The sequence below is a fragment of the Cicer arietinum genome, chromosome 6, assembly GCF_000331145.2.
Source record: "Cicer arietinum cultivar CDC Frontier isolate Library 1 chromosome 6, Cicar.CDCFrontier_v2.0, whole genome shotgun sequence".
Taxonomy (NCBI): domain Eukaryota; kingdom Viridiplantae; phylum Streptophyta; class Magnoliopsida; order Fabales; family Fabaceae; genus Cicer; species Cicer arietinum.
Genome location: NC_021165.2, coordinates 47,063,088 through 47,081,255, shown reverse-complemented (window position 1 = coordinate 47,081,255; position 18,168 = coordinate 47,063,088). Strand labels below are relative to the sequence as shown.

The following is an 18,168-nucleotide window of genomic DNA, read 5'->3' as shown; positions in this document are numbered from 1 at the left end:
AAGAAACCACAGCAGAATAGTGTGGCAAAGAGAATGAATAGGTCTCTAACTGAAAGAGAAGATGTCGAAAAGATGTCTTTGATTAAATGCAGGATTATCTAAGAGTTTATATACATAAGTTATTAACATGACACATTATCTTATCAATAGTTCACTACGGGCTTCATTAGAGAGGTAGTTGGAGAGAAGTTACTGATCCCATTTAGCCTTTATTTATTTTCTAGTAACTAATGTCACTTTTCAACTTTTTTTACCATACTCCTTTTATGTTTCCTCTTTTGTTGATATTAACTCAATGTTATTTAACAGTGTAACTTGAGTCACTAACTATAAATATTCTAGTAATAAAACACTCTGAATGAAAGTTTGTAGACAAACATTGTAACATAAAAACTTATGCAAACGAAAAAATATTCTTATAATAAGTTTTTTTATAAAAATAGTAACTTCATCCAATTCTATTTAAGAATATTACTTCAAGTTAAAATTGAATTATGAGTTTGTTTGAATTTTTTTTCTCGTCGATTAAAAATATCAATCTATAATACAAAATGCAGAGATATTATTGAAGATATTTAAACCATGATTTAATAAAATATAATAGACTGAAAATATAATTTCGTCTTGATGAATTTAAATTGCTTCACTAACATATAGCAGTGACTTCAAAATACAACTAATTCTGTTTTCATCATGAAAATGACTCAATCATATATAATATTTTTTTATTGTAAAAAAATACATAAATCTACCCCAATCAAATTACAAATAAATCATAGAAGTTACATTCAAATTTTTATTGAAATTTAAGTTCGTTCAAAAATTAAATATAGAGTATAATTCACCTAATTCTTAAAATATGAAAAAGTTTTAATTGCAGATTTTGTACACAAATTATGCCACTACTTAGTAGAATTAAAGAAGTCATCAAATCACTTGTATCTTGGTTTTATTCAATTCAGAATTTCAAACAATTTTTTTAGCAATAGCTCAAAACAATAGAAAAGTGACGAATCAAAAGCATGTTAATAAATTAATGTAAAATAATACCATTTTAATATTTAAATCTTAAAAAAAATATAAATTGTATCTCTTCAATGTTCAAATCATGTCAAGAAGGTCCAATTAAATTTTTATTGAAATTGAAGTCCATCTAAAATTTAGTTGTCGGATACATTTTACTCGATCGTTCAAAAGATAAAATCTATTTTAAATGAGAATTTTATTTCTATATCCAAAATTATCTTAATTATAAAAATAATTTCACCTCAAATAAAATTAAATCATATTAACAAAATCATACGAGTGTGCTAGTAAAACCATTGATAGTATCAAATTTTCGTAACTTAACAAAGATTAAATAGTTGAATTTTATTAATGCATTGATTGTTATTTGAATTTCAATTTTTTTTTTTTTTAATTTCTTTATCAAACTTTAGATATTTTATTGTTATTAATTATTATTTGGATTTTGGCATCTTTAATTTCTTTTTAGATAATGATAAATGATGCAAGGGTTTTATAAATAAAAAAATCCAAATGACTTGTTCCTATTTAGATTTAATTCATAACTGTCATTTTACCAATTTTAGAATGTTTGTTACAAACTAGTTGTTAGTTAGTTACCTTTGTGTGGATAAGTTGCTTTGCAAGCAATTGTGTAACACATATAAATAACACTTTGTAATGTGAATAATATAATAAATGAGAATCATCTCTATTCTCTTCTCCTTCTTCTCTTCCAAGTTTTTCTATAAATAAGTGTGTGTGTCATTTTACTATCATCCTGCAATTGCATGTTTGATGCACATTAACTGTCATCACAATGCTCTTGTTCTAATAATTGGCATCTAGAGCCTGGTTCAATCTAAGGGAAACGCGAGTGAAAAGTGAGGGGAACAATCAAGGGAAACACTGAGTGATAGATTCTTGATAGGCAAGATGAATAGCAATGGTTTTGGACCAAATATTCTGGTTCTTCACGACAAGAATTGGGATGATGGAGTGCTTTGATGAAATCTTTATTTGGAGCACAAGAAGTGAGTGAAATTGTGCAGAATGGGTATGAGGATTTGGTGGGGAATCCAACTGATGCACAGAGGACTGCATTCAAGGAAGCCAAGAAGAAAGACTGCAAAGCTTTGTTCTACATTCAGCATAATGTTGACAATCAGCACTTTGAGAAGATTTCTAAAGCAACAAGATCCAAAGAAGCATGGGACATCTTAGAAAACTATCACACTGGTGGAGAAAAGGTGAAGCAAGTGAAGCTACAATCATATAGAAGAAAGTATGAGATAATGCAGATGGAAGCAAATCAAAAAGTAAGTGATTACTTCTCAAAATTAACAGTCATTGTCAATCAAATGAGAACTTGTGGGGAGAACATTACAGATCAGATGGTAGTAGAAAAAGTGTTGAGATCTTTAAGTCCAAAGTTCGATTTCATAGTTGTAGCTATCCAAGAAGCAAAGGATGTGAAAACTATGAAAATCGAAGAGCTGCAAAATTCATTGGAAGCACATAAGCTCCTGGTGCTTGATAGAAGTTCTGAAAGATCAGTTCAACAAGCATTTCAAGTTCAAACTTCCAAGAAGGAGGGAAATCAGAAGGATTTCAAGAAGAAGGGAAAAGGCAAAGCAAATTGGTCTAACAATGGAAAGAACAAGATTGAAGACAAAGTTGAATCATCGAGGAGAGGAGGTTTTGGCAAAAGTCAGAACAAGAAGATGGATTTTGACAAAAGTAAGGTGCAATGCTTCAACTGTGAGAAGTATGGGCACTTTGTTGATGAATGATGGTTCAAGAAAAAATCAAAAGACTGATGAAGAAGCATATATGGCTCATGGAGATTATTACAGTACAATGTTAATGATGACTACTACTAGTGATGAGAAGATTAAGAATGAAGAGTGGTTTCTTGACTCTGGATGCTCAAACCACATGACATCACATAGAGAGTGGTTGACAAGCTTTGATACGAGCAAGAAAACAAGCATCAAACTGGCTAACAGTAGAAACCTTGTAGCTGAAGGTAGTGGAAATATAGTGATCAGAAGCAATGATGGCAAAAGAATCATTATTGAAGATGTAATGTATGTTCCTGAGATGAAGTATAATCTCATGACCATTGGTGACTATGGATGGTGACTCTTTGAAGTTGTTTGATGCAAAGAAGAATTTGGTGCTCAAATCAAACATGTCAAAGAATAGAACATACATATGCAACATCTCAAGTGGGAAAATGATGTGATTGTCTGCAGCAGTGAGTGAAGATGTTGAAGACTTATGGCAAAAGAGGTACGGTCACCTAAATTTTAGAAGTCTTAGTGATTTGAATTCTAAAGAAATGGTGTATGGCTTGCCAAAACTAAATGTCAGAAAAGCCATTTGTGAAGTGTGTGTGAAAAGTAAGCAAAATAGGTTCTCATTTGTTTCTAAAGCATCTAAAAGAGCTAGTGTAGCACTGCAAGTAGTTCACTCTGATATATGTGGTCCTTTTGAAGTATCTACATTGGGGGAAAGCAGATACTTCATCACATTTGTTGATGAATTTACAAGAATGATGTGGCTGTATACAATCAAGTTTAAGAGTGAGGCCTTAGAGGTATTTAGGAAATTCAAAATATTAATAGAAAAGGAAAGTGACAAATCTATTAAGATCTTGAGAACTGATGATGGAGGAGAATACACCTCAAAAGAATTTGAAGCTTTCTGTGTCAATCAAAGTATTGTGCATGAAGTGACAGCTCCATATACACCTCACCATAATGGACTTGCTGAGAGAAGGAACATAACTCTACTGAATATGGCAAGAAGTATGATCAAGCAGAAAAAATTACCACACAAGTTTTGGGGTGAAGCAGTCACTACAACTGCTTACATTCTGAATAAATGTCCTACAAAGAAGCTAAATTTGAAGGTACTAGAGGAAACTTGGTGTGGCAGAAAGCCTAGTGTGAAGCATTTCAAGGTTTTTGGCTCTTTGTGCTATAAACATGTACCAGATGTTAGGAGAAGCAAGCTTGAATATAAGAGTGAAATTATGATACTTATAGGCTATCATCCTATAGGTGCCTATAAGCTTTATAATCCTGTAACTCAAAAGGTACATGTCATTAGGGATGTGATTGTGAATGAGACTGCGAAGTGGAAATGGGAAGAGGAACTAGTATACAGTAAAGAGAATCAACAAAGCTACATTTATCCTGATTCAAGTGATGAATCAGATAATGAAGAAGTGAAAAATAATGATATAGATGAACCAGAAGAAGTGGAAGCAATTGTGAGACCTCAAAGAATCAGACAAGCTCCAAGCAGGTTGAATGACTGTGAAGTGATTCCTGATAATGCAGTAAATGATGAAGGTGATATCATTCATTTTGCATTATTAGCAGATTTCTGAACCTCTCAATTATAAAGAAACATTGAAGATAGATGTATAGAAGAAAGCTATGATGGAAGAACTCCAATCAATTGAGAAGAATCACACCTAGGAGCTAGTTAACTTGTCAGATAAGAAAAAGAAAATAGATGTGAAGTGGGTTTTCAAACTGAAATTAAATCCTGATGGAAAAATTTCAAAGCATAAGGCTAGGATGGTGGCTATAGGTTTCTTACAAAAACATGGTATTGATTACAATGAAGTGTTTGCTCCAGTTGCAAGGCTTGAAACTGTAAGACCAGTAGTGGCTCTAGCTTGCAAGAGAAGGTGGTCACTTTATCATTTAGATGTAAAATCAGCCTTTCTAAATGGTCCACTTGAAGAGGTTGTGTTTGTGTCACAGCCTCTTGGTTTTGAAGTACAAGGCAAGGAGAATATGGTGTATACATTCCATAAGGCTTTGTATGGTTTGAAGCAAGCCCCTAGAGTCTGGAACAAGAGGATTGATCGGTTTTCTGATTCAAATAGGTTTGAAAAAGTGTTCAGTAGAGTTTGGTGTATGGAAGAAAACTATGATGGAAGAACTCCAATCAATTGAGAAGAATCACACCTGGGAGCTAGTTAACTTGCTAGATAAGAAAAAGAAAATAGATGTGAAGTGAGTTTTCAAACTGAAATTAAATCCTGATGGAAAAATTTCAAAGCATAAGGCCAGGATGGTGGCTAGAGGTTTCTTACAAAAACATGGTATTGATTACAATGAAGTGTTTGCTCCAATTGCAAGGCTTGAAACTGTAAGACTAGTAGTGGCTCTAGCTTGCAAGAGAAGGTGGTCATTTTATCATTTAGATGTAAAATCAGCCTTTCTAAATGGTCCACTTGAAGAGGTTGTGTTTGTGTCACAGCCTCCTGGTTTTGAAGTACAAGGCAAAGAGAATATGGTGTATAGACTCCATAAGGCTTTGTATGGTTTGAAGCAGGCCCCTTTAGTCTGGAACAAGAGGATTGATCAGTTTCTGATTCAAATAGGTTTGAAAAAGTGTTCAGTAGAGTTTGGTGTATGGAAGAAAGCTATGATGGAAGAACTCTAATCAATTGAGATGAATCACACCTGGGAGCTACTTAACTTGCCATATAAGAAAAAGAAAATAGATGTGAAGTGGGTTTTCAAACTGAAGTTGAATCCTGATGGAAAAGTTTCAAAGCATAAGGCCAGGATGGTGGCTAGAGGTTTCTTACAAAAACATGGTATTGATTACAATGAAGTGTGTGCTCTAGTTGCAAGGCTTGAAATTGTAAGACTAGTAGTGGCTCTAGCTTGCAAGAGAAAGTGGTCACTTTATCATTTAGATGTAAAATCAGCCTTTCTAAATGGTCCACTTGAAGAGGTTATGTTTGTGTCACAACCTCTTGGTTTTGAAGTACAAGGCAAGGAGAATATGCTGTATAGACTCCATAAGGCTTTGTATGGTTTGAAGCAGGCCCCTAGAGTCTGGAACAAGAGGATAGATCAATTTCTGATTCAAATGGGTTTCAAAAAGTGTTTAGTAGAGTTTGGTGTATATGTGCATAGTTCAAGTGAAGAAGAAACCATGATAATATACTTATATGTGGATGATTTGCTCATTACTGGAAGCAAAGCATCAAAGATTGAAAAGGTGAAAAACAAGTTGAAATCTGAATTTGAAATGACTGATCTAGGTGAACTCTCATTCTTCTTAGGAATGGAATTTCTGAAGATGAAGACAGGAATAGTTATGCACTAGCAGAAGTATATAGGTGAACTGCTTGAGAAATTTTAAATGAATAGCTGCAATTGAATTTCAAATCTATCAGAGACAAAGTCAAAAATTGATGAGTGCGGTGAGGAGGAAAGAGTTGATCCAACACTATTCAGACAAATGGTTGGTTCACTGAGATATTTGTGCAACAGCAGGCCTGGCATTTGCTACTCAGTCAGTGTGATTAGCAAATTCATGCATGATCCATGGAAGACTCACTTGATAGCTGCTAAAAGGATACTTAGGTATATAAAAGGCACAAAGGAGTTTGGTCTGCTATTCCCTAATGGAAGAAAAGGTGAAAGAAGTGAACTCATTAGATACTCAGATAGTGATTGGTGTGGAGACATCACAGATATAAGGAGTACATATGGCTATGTTTTCAAGTTCAATGAAACAGCTATATCATGGTGTACAAAGAAGCAACCAGTGACTGCACTTTCATCTTGTGAGGCAGAATATATTGCAGGAACATTTGCAACCTATCAAGCAATATGGTTGGATTCAGTGATGCTAAAACTTGACAGATTTGAGTTTTTGAGAAAGAAACTTGGTGTTATAAGTGTTCAACAGTTATGAATTAAGGGGAAGTGTTGAGATTTAATTCATAACTATCATTTTACCAATTTTAGAATGTTTGTTACAAATTGGTTGTTAGTTAGTTACCTTTGTGTGGATAACTTGCTTTGCAAGCAATTGTGTAACACATATAAATAACACTTTGTAATGTGAATAATATAATAAATGAGAATCATCTCTATTATCTTCTCCTTCTTCTCTTCCAAGTTTTTCTATAAATAAGTGTGTGTGTCATTTTACTATCATCTTGCAATTGCATGTTTGTTGCGCATTAACTGTGTTCATCATAGTGCTCTTGTTCTAACAGTTCCCAAAGGAAGTGGTTTAAATTTTGATATTTATTTACTGTTGATGTGTATATTAAATCAATAATACTCACTTATGATATTCATTTCTAGACAAGGGTACAGTCTAGAGGTCATGGATGTGGGTATTATGTGATGATGCATATGTTTAACATTATTTCTCTTGGAAAATCATAAGATAGATTTTAAAAATAAATTTAACATGAATCTCAAGAGCAAAAAAAACTCTCTAGTCAAGGATAACATAGATACAAAATTTCACTAAAACGGTTAATGTATTTACGTCTTGAAGCGTCGATGAAACGAATCACTAACCTCAAAGCATCTCTCTTGAAATATATTTTAACTTTGATCACCAGTATGAAAATTATCGGCGTCTCTACATAGTCCATTTAAGCACAAAATTGAACGTGGTTGTAGTCATTCTATGAGAATAATGACATTCAAGTTTACTTGAGAAATGTTATCTTCTTCTATTTATAGAGAACGAACCACTAAAACCCTAAGACTCATATTTTAGGTCCAAATCAAAATAAGGCCTAATGATTATACTTATTAAATTATTTTAATAAAATACACACTATTAATTGAATTAAATCATATTTAATTTAATTAATTATTAATCTTCATTTATTTAATCAAATCATATTCAATTAACTAAATTATAAATATGTTAACGTATTAAATCATATTTAATATGACCAACATCTAATTAAATTAAATTTTATTTAATTTAATCACTCGTTTTGTTGTTAGTACTCTATGTGTGTGACTCTTATAGGTTCTCACTAAAATAGTAATAATATGAAATATTATATCTAGTTTATAAATTAAAAAATATTATAAACAATTATTGACATCTAGCAATGCATTATTTTCCTTTTGCCAAATGTCTAACTGAACGCAAGTCATAATATATGTCATCTTTGCAATGTTCTATCCTTTATTTATGGATCTCAAAGTAGGCGCATAAACTAATGGACTCAATATCATAAATTGGTATGTTCTAACATGACCATACATTTTCACGGTCTTATTCTATCGAGTGACTCAAGACATAACTCATGTTATGTATGAGGGACGAACCTTAATACATCACTCGCACCTCTCTACATGGTTTATTGTAGGCCTAATAACCACATTTATGATTATCCTGTTACAAACAATGTTTGATAGCTTTAAAACATGCAACTCCTCATGTAGGGATTATAGTGACTTCAAGTCGAAGAACTACTCACTATTGTCGCATGAGAATCACTAATGTCACTTACACAACTATTATGTAGCATTCTCATGGCAGTTCAATCCAATACAAATATTACTCCTAATATTTATACTAATTATGTGATGACTTCATATCTCATATTTCTGACCCGTGAGATGTGATCACCAATCTACTCACGTAATAATTTTTATGTATTATTGTTGTCCTAATTAATAATAATACTTTAACTATAGATACTTTAAGAATAATGTTATAATGTTCAATATGATCCTACGATCAAGTCACACTTGAAGTTCTATTAAACTAATTATCTATTCTAAAGACTTCATTATCTCATATGGTTAATAACATAATAAATAATGTCTTGTACATATAATCAAAATTAGATATACGATTTAAATCTATGATATGATTAATCATATATATAAAAATAGATCGGTGTTAGGACTTACACCAACAATCTCTACTAACATTATTGATAATTGGATACGGTTAATAAATTTATTTAACATAATATAATAATAATATTTATAGTGAATTATATATTATTTTCATTAATAGCTTATTTACATGTGGTACAATTTGTAGATATTCAATAATTCAACATAATGGACTGAGAAAGATTTATTTGCTGACCAATAATATTGAGCAAGTTGTTTTCTTTAATTTTATGCTAATGTATTTGAAGATTGTAAACCTGGTGTTTTACAGTATATTTTTAGTATGTTATTTTTTGTATTCGTATTTTTTTACGTATGAATTATTAAAAATTTGGTTTTGTTTGTGTGTTATAATTTAATTTAAAATAAAATTATTTTTATAATTAAAATAATTTGTATGTGCCAATAATATATTGAAAGTATAAAACAAAATTGTATGTTTTGGACGATCAAATAAAATTTACTCGATAATCAAGTTTAGTATAAACTTTTTGATTTCAATATCCTTTGAGATGTGAATTTTTAGTGTGGTTTGTGAATTTGATAGAGTGAGTTTATACTATTTTGTAGTTATTAAGTAGTAGATAATACACAACCAATGATTGTGATGTTGATCTAAGGTCATCAATCAAGAACAAAATGAACATGGTAAAAAACATAAGAAATAAGAATTTGAATTGGATTTTTTTTTTTTTACTTAATTTAATTTTATAAAGTCGTTTTTATAAATGACATATGTTCAAAAGTTTTTATAAAAATGACAAAATTTGTATTGGTTAACTGTCGACTTTATAAGATTTGTACTAACAATCACATGAACTATAAACTATTAGAATATACATATGTCATACGGACTATATACTAGTCTTTTAAAATATGTGAATATAGTCAAAATATGTGAGTGTAGTCAATCTATCCAAGACACACTGCTTATTCAAGTTTACACAAAATTTGAAACACGTATAATGTTGATGAACAAATATTTTCCATTAAATTATTTCAAAAAATAAATTGAGAGGCTCCCCTTAATCTAATACTAATATATTTTTTTAAAAATATAAGATACCAAAAAAAAGAATCAAATGCCATGGCAAAAGAATATGATATGTATGAGTATCATGTTTAAGTCATTATCATTTTTCTGGTAAGAGAACACGGCATTCCCAAATTTTTTAATTTTATATATATATATATAATATAATATGATACATTATCAAAATAACACTGATAAGTTGTTAAAATATCTTCAAACTATTATATTTTTTGAGAAAATAACAATTTCGCATCTACACTCTATATACGTACCTCTTTTCTCATATCTTTTTTCAATTTGTTCTCTTTCTCTTAAAATTTATACTAATAAAATATAATAAATTAATACAACAAGCTCTATATATAAATAAATTACATAATATCAAATAATAAACTAATTAATCTTGAATAAATTATAATATTATATTTAGCAACTCAACTACTAACTATTAATAAACTTTTACATGTTATATATGATATAGCGTTATACTATTTTTTAATTGTGAGTTGTTTTAATTAATATATGTATTTTTTAGGAGTGACGCGATGTTTAAACATAAAAAAATTGATACATTTTTTCAAGAAGAAAGATTTCGACAAAGATAAAAATAGTAAAATTTATATATTTTATTTGATTGAATTGTGTGAAGTTCTAAAAACTTATGTGAACTGTGAAAATTGTGTGACTTGTGAAAATTGTAAAACTTGTGAGAATTGAAATTATAACTTTTGCAACTTGTCTACTGTGTATAAATTGTGTGAAACTCTAACAACAACAAAAAAAACTACACGACTTCTAATAATTTCAATTATAATATTATTTTATGCAATATCATAGTCAACGAAGTGACTAAAATGAAAAATAAATGAAATAAAGAAACTAAATATCTCTATATATACAAATTATTAAGTTTCTACATATAAATTTTTCTCAAAAAATGATTGCAATTTTGTAATTTTAAACACTATCATCTTAATTAAATATTTAATATTCATATTATTAATTTTTATTTACTTCACACTTACAAGATGTTTTTTAATCTATTTGTTTTTATTTTTTCTTTTGTTAATATAGTTTTTTTTATTTGCCTCTTCAATTTTTTTGTTTTCAATCCTCATTCATTATTAAATTTATCAAAACAAAGTACTATTAACATTAAACTATCTCTATTTTTTTTAAATTAAAATCTTACTTTAGAGTTTGTAATAAACATCAACAAAATTAACAAAGTTGAGTGATAATGAACAATATTTTATACTCTATTGTACATATTTTAAAAACTTTATGTTGATTGCTTATTGTACTTTTAGGTATACAATTTTATAAAATATTAGATATAATAGTTTTTCAAAAAATTTAATCATTACTATTAGGCTAAACACTAGTTAAAAATATAATATAAAACCATTAAATAATAGTATAATATACATGAGTATTATTATTATTATTGTAAAAAAAGTTGTCCATGGGTTCACGCACATACAACATATAGTAAATCACAATAATTAGAATCAAAATCGACTTATTAAAACAACACATCAGAATCGATTGGAATAGTTCATTCAAATTAAACTTAATTTTGGTACTTGAATCAATTTGTCACATTCCAAACCAAACATACTACTTCTAAGTTTAATTCTGGAAAAAACGCAACAGCACTTTGTCCTTTAAATTTGTGTGATAAGTTGATCTTTTAATTTGTAAGATGCATACTGTTATCAGTTTTTAGTGATTAATGTTCTTAATCATCTATATTTATGAGTTTTGAGTATTTAAACTCAGAAACTGCTAAAGAGAAAATGAGATTTTTGTCGATCTTGGTAAAAAAAACTTTTGAATTGTAAATGTAGTTATTTTTGAGCTTGAGCAAACACGCAAAAATATCTACAACATTCACCTTGTGCATTTCACTTCTTCAATCAAATTCAACTCTTTTTCTCACTTCATCTCTTTTTTATTTAAATTTGAAGTATATATATAAAAGCCTATTAACAAATATTCGTAAAATCAGACATTAAACTAGGGAATACTACAGTTGAACCCGCAATAATAAAATAAAATTTTAAATATTTATAATATAATATATATTAAATAATATTGAACAAAAATTGCATAAAATTTAAAACAACATAACTTAATAGGTCAAGTTCACTTAAAAGTGTCATAATTCATATATATCACATGTAAAATTGTGATAATATTCATTTGCAACTATCATAATAATATCTACTTATAAAAAAATTATTATTTAATTCAAATTAAACACTAAAAGAAATTGAAAAGTGCTTCTGTAAAGAAAAAATATCAAGTAAAAAGTTCATTATCATGATTTCTTATATGATTGTTTAGTTCTCAACTTACTCTAAAATAAATTGTTTACTTGAATAAAAGAAAGCAAATTGTTAATCTTAGAAGAGCTATTCTTCATGTCTCATTTTAATTATTTTTTTTTTATTTTCCATTTTCCGTAACAATTAATTATTTTTTTAATGTACTTTTATTTATTATATTTCAATTTCATCAAAATTCTAAATTAACTATAATTGATAAAAATGTTTTTAAAGAATAAAATTTATTTATTATTAAAATGAATAAAATTAATAACTTTTTAAAAATTACGTAATTTAAAAGAAACAAAAAGAATAACAAAATATAAAGTTGTAAATATTCTCATTACATTGTATTCAAATCAACATTGGACTAGAAAAATCCACTCGGTGCCGCTCCTTTAAAGAGAGTAACTTATCCCATACACACATACTATATTTAATTCGAATTGTCACAAAAAAATAGCCTAGGGATAGCTACAATTCATTACATCAGAATTAAAGACCAAATTAAATACAAAGCTCATATCCCAAGTCTCTCGAGATGACCAAGCATTGAATAATACACAACCACCACCAAACTCAACACTCTTCAAAATCTCTATATAAACCCACACCTATAGTAACAAATTCCCAAACACAAACTAAAGCAATTAATCTAATTGTCTTAAAATGGTTAACATGAAGTTAGCATGTGTTGTTGTGATGTGCATGGCAATGTTGTATGCACAAACTGGTGGTGCATTAACATGTGGACAAATCTCAAATAACCTTGTTCCATGCGTAGGTTATCTTCAATATGGTGGTCTGATTTCAAAGCGTTGCTGTGACGGCGTTAAAAGCATTGCGAATGACGCTACGACCACCCCTGCCCGCCGTTTTACTTGCAACTGCTTGAAATCGGCTGCTGCTGCTGTTAAGAAAATCAACCCAAACAACGCTCAGTTACTTCCCGGAAAATGTGGTGTTAATATCCCTTATAAGATCAGCACTTCCACCAACTGTGCTAGGTATATATATCTTTACATGCATCATCAAATTATTTGGACACCGATAATAATAATATTTATTACTTCAAACAAATTAATTTGAAGATTAATCTGAGACTTGAATTAGATCTTTAAAGGTTTTAAATTAACTGGTACAATGTGTGCATGTTCAATTGTAACTATTAAAACTATATTAAATTAATGGAGCAAGATATAAACAAAATAATTCATACATTATCATTATCATTTGAACAGTGAAAGAAAAATGAAAATCCTATCAGAAGAGATATTACATATATTTTAGAATTTGAAATTACAACATTATTAATATTATATTTTTTTCAATGCAATTCATATCTGTAGTGGAATTGTGATAAATGTGCATGTAGGTCACATGTCCTTAATATTTATTTCTTTAGAAACATTTTAACTAACAAGCTTTTATACTGTTTTGAGAGCACATCTCTCCTTTTTGAAACCCAATTCATTCATGGTAAATCTTGACTTTGGTTTGAATGAATTCTTTTTAAAGCTGTCACATTTGCCATCTTTCATGCATTGTTTATTGACTTCAAATCTAGTATTATTACTGTGTATAATAGACACACAAAAATATCATTTAATTTTTTAAAGATATATATATTATTATTTTTTATTTTTGTTAAGAATGTGTGTCTAAATATTGTTTTGACGATATAACAATTTTATTTATTATAAGTTTGTGCAACAAATAATTACATTTTAGTTGCATATATATCAATTAAATTCTTCAAATTATAACTAATGGATTTTTATTTTTATTTTATTGTTATTATTATAATTATAATTATTATTTCAGTTTATAATATTTTGTTAGACGCTTGATTTGTAACTAAATAACAAAGACCAATAATTATTTTGTGTTTATACTAATATTATGCTATAAATGAACGGTTGACTTTTTTTATCGTGAAACATATTTCACTTTAAAAATACTTTTAATTTCCATGAAATAATTATACACAACATATTTATTGTGAGTTTAATTGATCTCATATTTATATTATGAGTTTAATTGATTTAAGACGTAAAAGATTTACATGATCAATGTCGTTATTTACGTGAATCACTTTAAAATAGTTTTAGTAAAAATTAAATATTTTATTTTTATTTTAAATATTTTATATACATTGTAATTTATTAATAATCTAAAAACTTTATATACTCCCATTATAGTTTGAGTTAATTGAATATTTGAAAAAAATTAGAGATTTAATTAATGATTTAATTAGTTTAAAATAAAAAATATCATAATTAAAAATAAATTTAGTGATTAATGTTTAAAATATTTTATAAATAAGAATTTAAAATTTATATTTTATTAATTTAAATTTTATCAATCTGATATATTTTTATTTATTTATCTATTTAATATATTTTAAATTAAAAGCATTAAATAAATTATTTACTTTAAAGTATTAATTATTATAAAATTCATATTATATATAAGAAATTTAAAATTATAATAATTAATTATTTATTAATCAAATATATTTTTTATTTATGTAATTTAATTATATTAAATTATTAAATTAGACATCGGATCTCTTTTTTATTTAATAAAAATATCTCACATTTTAATTTTATTAAAATGAAAACCCATAAAATCTTATATAAAATTAAATAAAACATTTTGTTTTTGTTGCAAATTATTTAATACTCTTATTAGTACAAGTAAATTGGCTACCGAAGTAGTAGAGATGAGAGAAATATTAGTTATAAATTAAAAAATTATGAAACAAAAACTGAGTACATTGCTTATATGAGAAATATTAATTATAAATTGAGAAATGATGTTACAAGTACTTAACATATTGCTAATGAGAAATATTAGTTATAAATTAAGAAATCATGAGACAAGTAATGAACATATTGCTAACATGAGTTATCGGAGTGTCTTTTTCAATTAAAAAATAGAAAATTCTACATGAGTTTTTTACGTTATTGTAGAACAGTTGAAATGTCTTATTTCACTTTTTGAAAAATATAAAAAAGAAAATTTAAAAATACTATTAATTCTGTTAATTTTTTTTATAATTATTAAATAAAATATTAATAATTTATTTATTAATATTTGAAAAAACTGATCTAAAAGTTGAAGCAACTTAAGACACCTCACGTTATAAGGAATATAAGGATGCAACGGAGGAAAACTATATACCCGTGGAATTTTTCATCGCAAGCTCTATATAACATGTATTTTTTTTTTGTTTTGCAGTATCAAATGATCAGGTGAAAAAGTTTTGAAGGCATGAGAAATCGGCTAAAATAATCTATATATGGCATTAACTACAATCAAATAGAATAGAATAAAGGAGGGGCAAGTTCTCCGTTTACGCGAGAGCTAGTTTTCTCTAGGTTTTAAATATTTGTGTGTTTTTATGTAATGCTTAATTTACTTTAATAATATTAGTGGTTGGTATTTAAATTTATATGGTTACGCAAACAATGTTTGTTGCATTATCATTTCCGTTTTCTTTTTTATAATAATAAATGAAATTTAATATAGGTGTTTTGGTTTAAAGTTGGAGAGATTTTAGATTTTATTAAACACTTACAAGATTTATATTTGCTTCTATTCAATGATTTTATTGAGAATCAAAACCAGGTGACGGAAAACAATTGGGACTCAAACACCAAAGCAATAAGAATGCATGAGAGTATATATAATTAATTAGCTCAATGTATTCACTTGTAATCATTAAGAAAGATAATAAAGTGAGACAATATGATTAATTGATACAATATGAATAGTGTGACACAATTTTTATTCAATAGATGAGAATAATTTGTCATTAATAATTGCAAGCTTATTTAATCACAAACGCAACAACTATGGATAGACACAATGTAATCACTAAGAAAGATAAATTGATACAATATGTTTACGGTGACACACAAATATGATTAGAGAACAATTTGTGATTAATGATTCCGAGATGATCGAAGCACACATGCTAAGATAATGGACGGACTCAAGGTAATCAGTAATCAATAAAAAGATAAAGTGACTAAAAAGATAAAGTGAGACAATATGAATCATATTGTTACATGAATATAGAAGATTTCATATATGAAATAAAAAAACTCTAATTTTAAGTACATGTTAGCGCAAAAGTGATTTTAATTACAATCATATTGTTGATGTTTTGATAATAACAAAAACAAACAAATAAAAAATAATTATCTTTTAACTGTTTTTGCTAAGTGTGCAGATTAAGTTAGGAGACAAATTTATATTAATGACTATTAAGGTAGCATAAATTATAAGGGAGTTAGCGATAATAATCTAAGTGTTTCTAAACACATAATATTATCACCTTATAAACAAGTAACTATGTTTACTAATAAAGCAAATTATAATATATAATAAGAAGTACTGTGATATACAGTTTGAGTCAAAACAATAAAATATAAAGGAATACAAGTCATTTTCTGGTATAAACTAGATCCTCTGATGAACAAACTACTAAACAATGATCACAATGACTCAGAAGAAACTACTACAACTATGTTTGACTCTAATGAATGCGCTCTCAAACGCATTTCTGGTAAATTCGTTAATACAAGCAATGATCTGGATGTTCTACCTCTAATAAATATGTCAAGCAAAATGATCGTCTGTCTCTGTATTTTCTAACTATGATAAAAAGTCAACACTCTGAAAAGTCAGCGCTATGATAAAAAAACACTCAAGATAGTTAATGTTATGATGGAAGTAACTGCTCTGAAATGACAAACTTTGAAAAAGTTAACGCTATGTACAGTCAATGCTCTAAAAAAAGAAAAATATGTTTATTCTCTAATCAACGTCTTGAATTTGTTAACTGTTTGAAAGTCTTTGTGACATCCTCTAAGAACTGCCCTTTTAAATTGAAGATACACATAATCAATCATAAAGATATATATGAGTATATCTTAAAGATTGATATTCCTTAAATGGTGATTGAAGATCTCCAATGGTAACATTCTCAACGGACACTTCTTCTCTCTATTTAAGAAGAACTCGTTTAGTTAATCGAGTGTGTGAGTGAGAATAAAACAAAGCAATGTATTAAAGAAAGAATTCTGAAAAAGCCAAGCACACATCAAAAGAAAAGTATGAATGAAACATCCTCTCGGTAGATAATTATTTAGAATTGATGTAAATCATTCAATGTATTTTCATACACTTGAACTGATATAAGACTTGATAAGTAACATTCTCTCAATGAGAGTTAGAATCCCATAAATAAACTTTGTGTTAACTCAAATACAAATTAGAATGGATGTAAATCAGCCCGATAGTGGAAACAATTGTCTCACCCTTAAGAGTTACCTGAAGAGGTACAATTACACTTATAAACCTCAATGACAAGCTTCCAGAATGTTAAAAAGGGTTCTAATGGTGATATCCTAGAGAGGTTAGAGAAGAATACTCAAAGCCTGAAAAGGCAGAGTAAACAATACTTGTATGCTATTATTGAAATAGTGGATTAAGTCATCAATTGTACTGAGGCAAAATCTCTCTATAAGGGGAGAACTATATGTAGCAATAGTTTATTGTGAAGTAGTATAAAAATATATGTGTTCCCTCTATCTCTTTGTTTCTCTTATCTATGTTCTCTTTGATTCAACCTCTATATGTCTAAACCTGTTTTAATGTAAGTTGAATTATTTGATAAAGAACATACTTTTTGGTTAAGCTTTTAAAGTATCCTTCATAAATGGAAAATCAAAATTCAAACACCCTCTTTCTTGTCTTTTACAACACCTTCAATTAGTATTAGAGCTTAGTCTCTTGATTGAGCACTTTACCGTGTAAGAGTAAAGATCTGTTCCTGTTGGAAATATTACTGAAATGGTTTGAATTAGTGTATTTGTTTCGGATCAATCCTGTTTTGTTTTTAAATTTCTTTTTTAAAATTTCTTTCAAAACTTGGATTGACAAAAACTGATTTGTAAAAATGTAATTGTTATCTAAGAAATAGACAAAACGCTTTAGCATAACATCTATTTCTCAAATATTAACTTCATATGCTTTCCAATGTTTTTTCTGAAATTGTTTTTTAACTTGTTAAGGGAAA

The 18,168-nt window shown here is 28.0% G+C and overlaps 2 protein-coding genes across 2 annotated transcripts; both read left to right on the top strand.

Moving 5' to 3' along the window:
* Nucleotides 1–2,012: 2,012 nt before the first annotated feature.
* LOC140920759 (uncharacterized) lies at nt 2,013–2,798 on the top strand. Its single transcript, XM_073369580.1, has one exon. The coding sequence runs from the start codon at nt 2,013–2,015 to the stop codon at nt 2,796–2,798; it is 786 nt and encodes a 261-aa protein (XP_073225681.1).
* A 9,906-nt stretch (nt 2,799–12,704) lies between these two features.
* LOC101492632 (non-specific lipid-transfer protein 1-like) lies at nt 12,705–15,545 on the top strand. Its single transcript, XM_004514497.4, has 2 exons — nt 12,705–13,084; nt 15,321–15,545. Exons 1-2 carry the CDS (start codon nt 12,747–12,749, stop codon nt 15,328–15,330), a joined length of 348 nt encoding a protein of 115 aa, XP_004514554.1. The 5' UTR covers nt 12,705–12,746; the 3' UTR covers nt 15,331–15,545.
* The last annotated feature ends 2,623 nt before the right edge of the window (nt 15,546–18,168 follow it).

Excerpts from the sequence above, each read along its gene's own strand:
- LOC140920759 (XM_073369580.1), top strand. The coding sequence starts at position 2,013 with ATGAAATCTTTATTTGGAGCACAAGAAGTGAGTGAAATTGTGCAGAAT.
- LOC101492632 (XM_004514497.4), top strand. The coding sequence starts at position 12,747 with ATGGTTAACATGAAGTTAGCATGTGTTGTTGTGATGTGCATGGCAATG.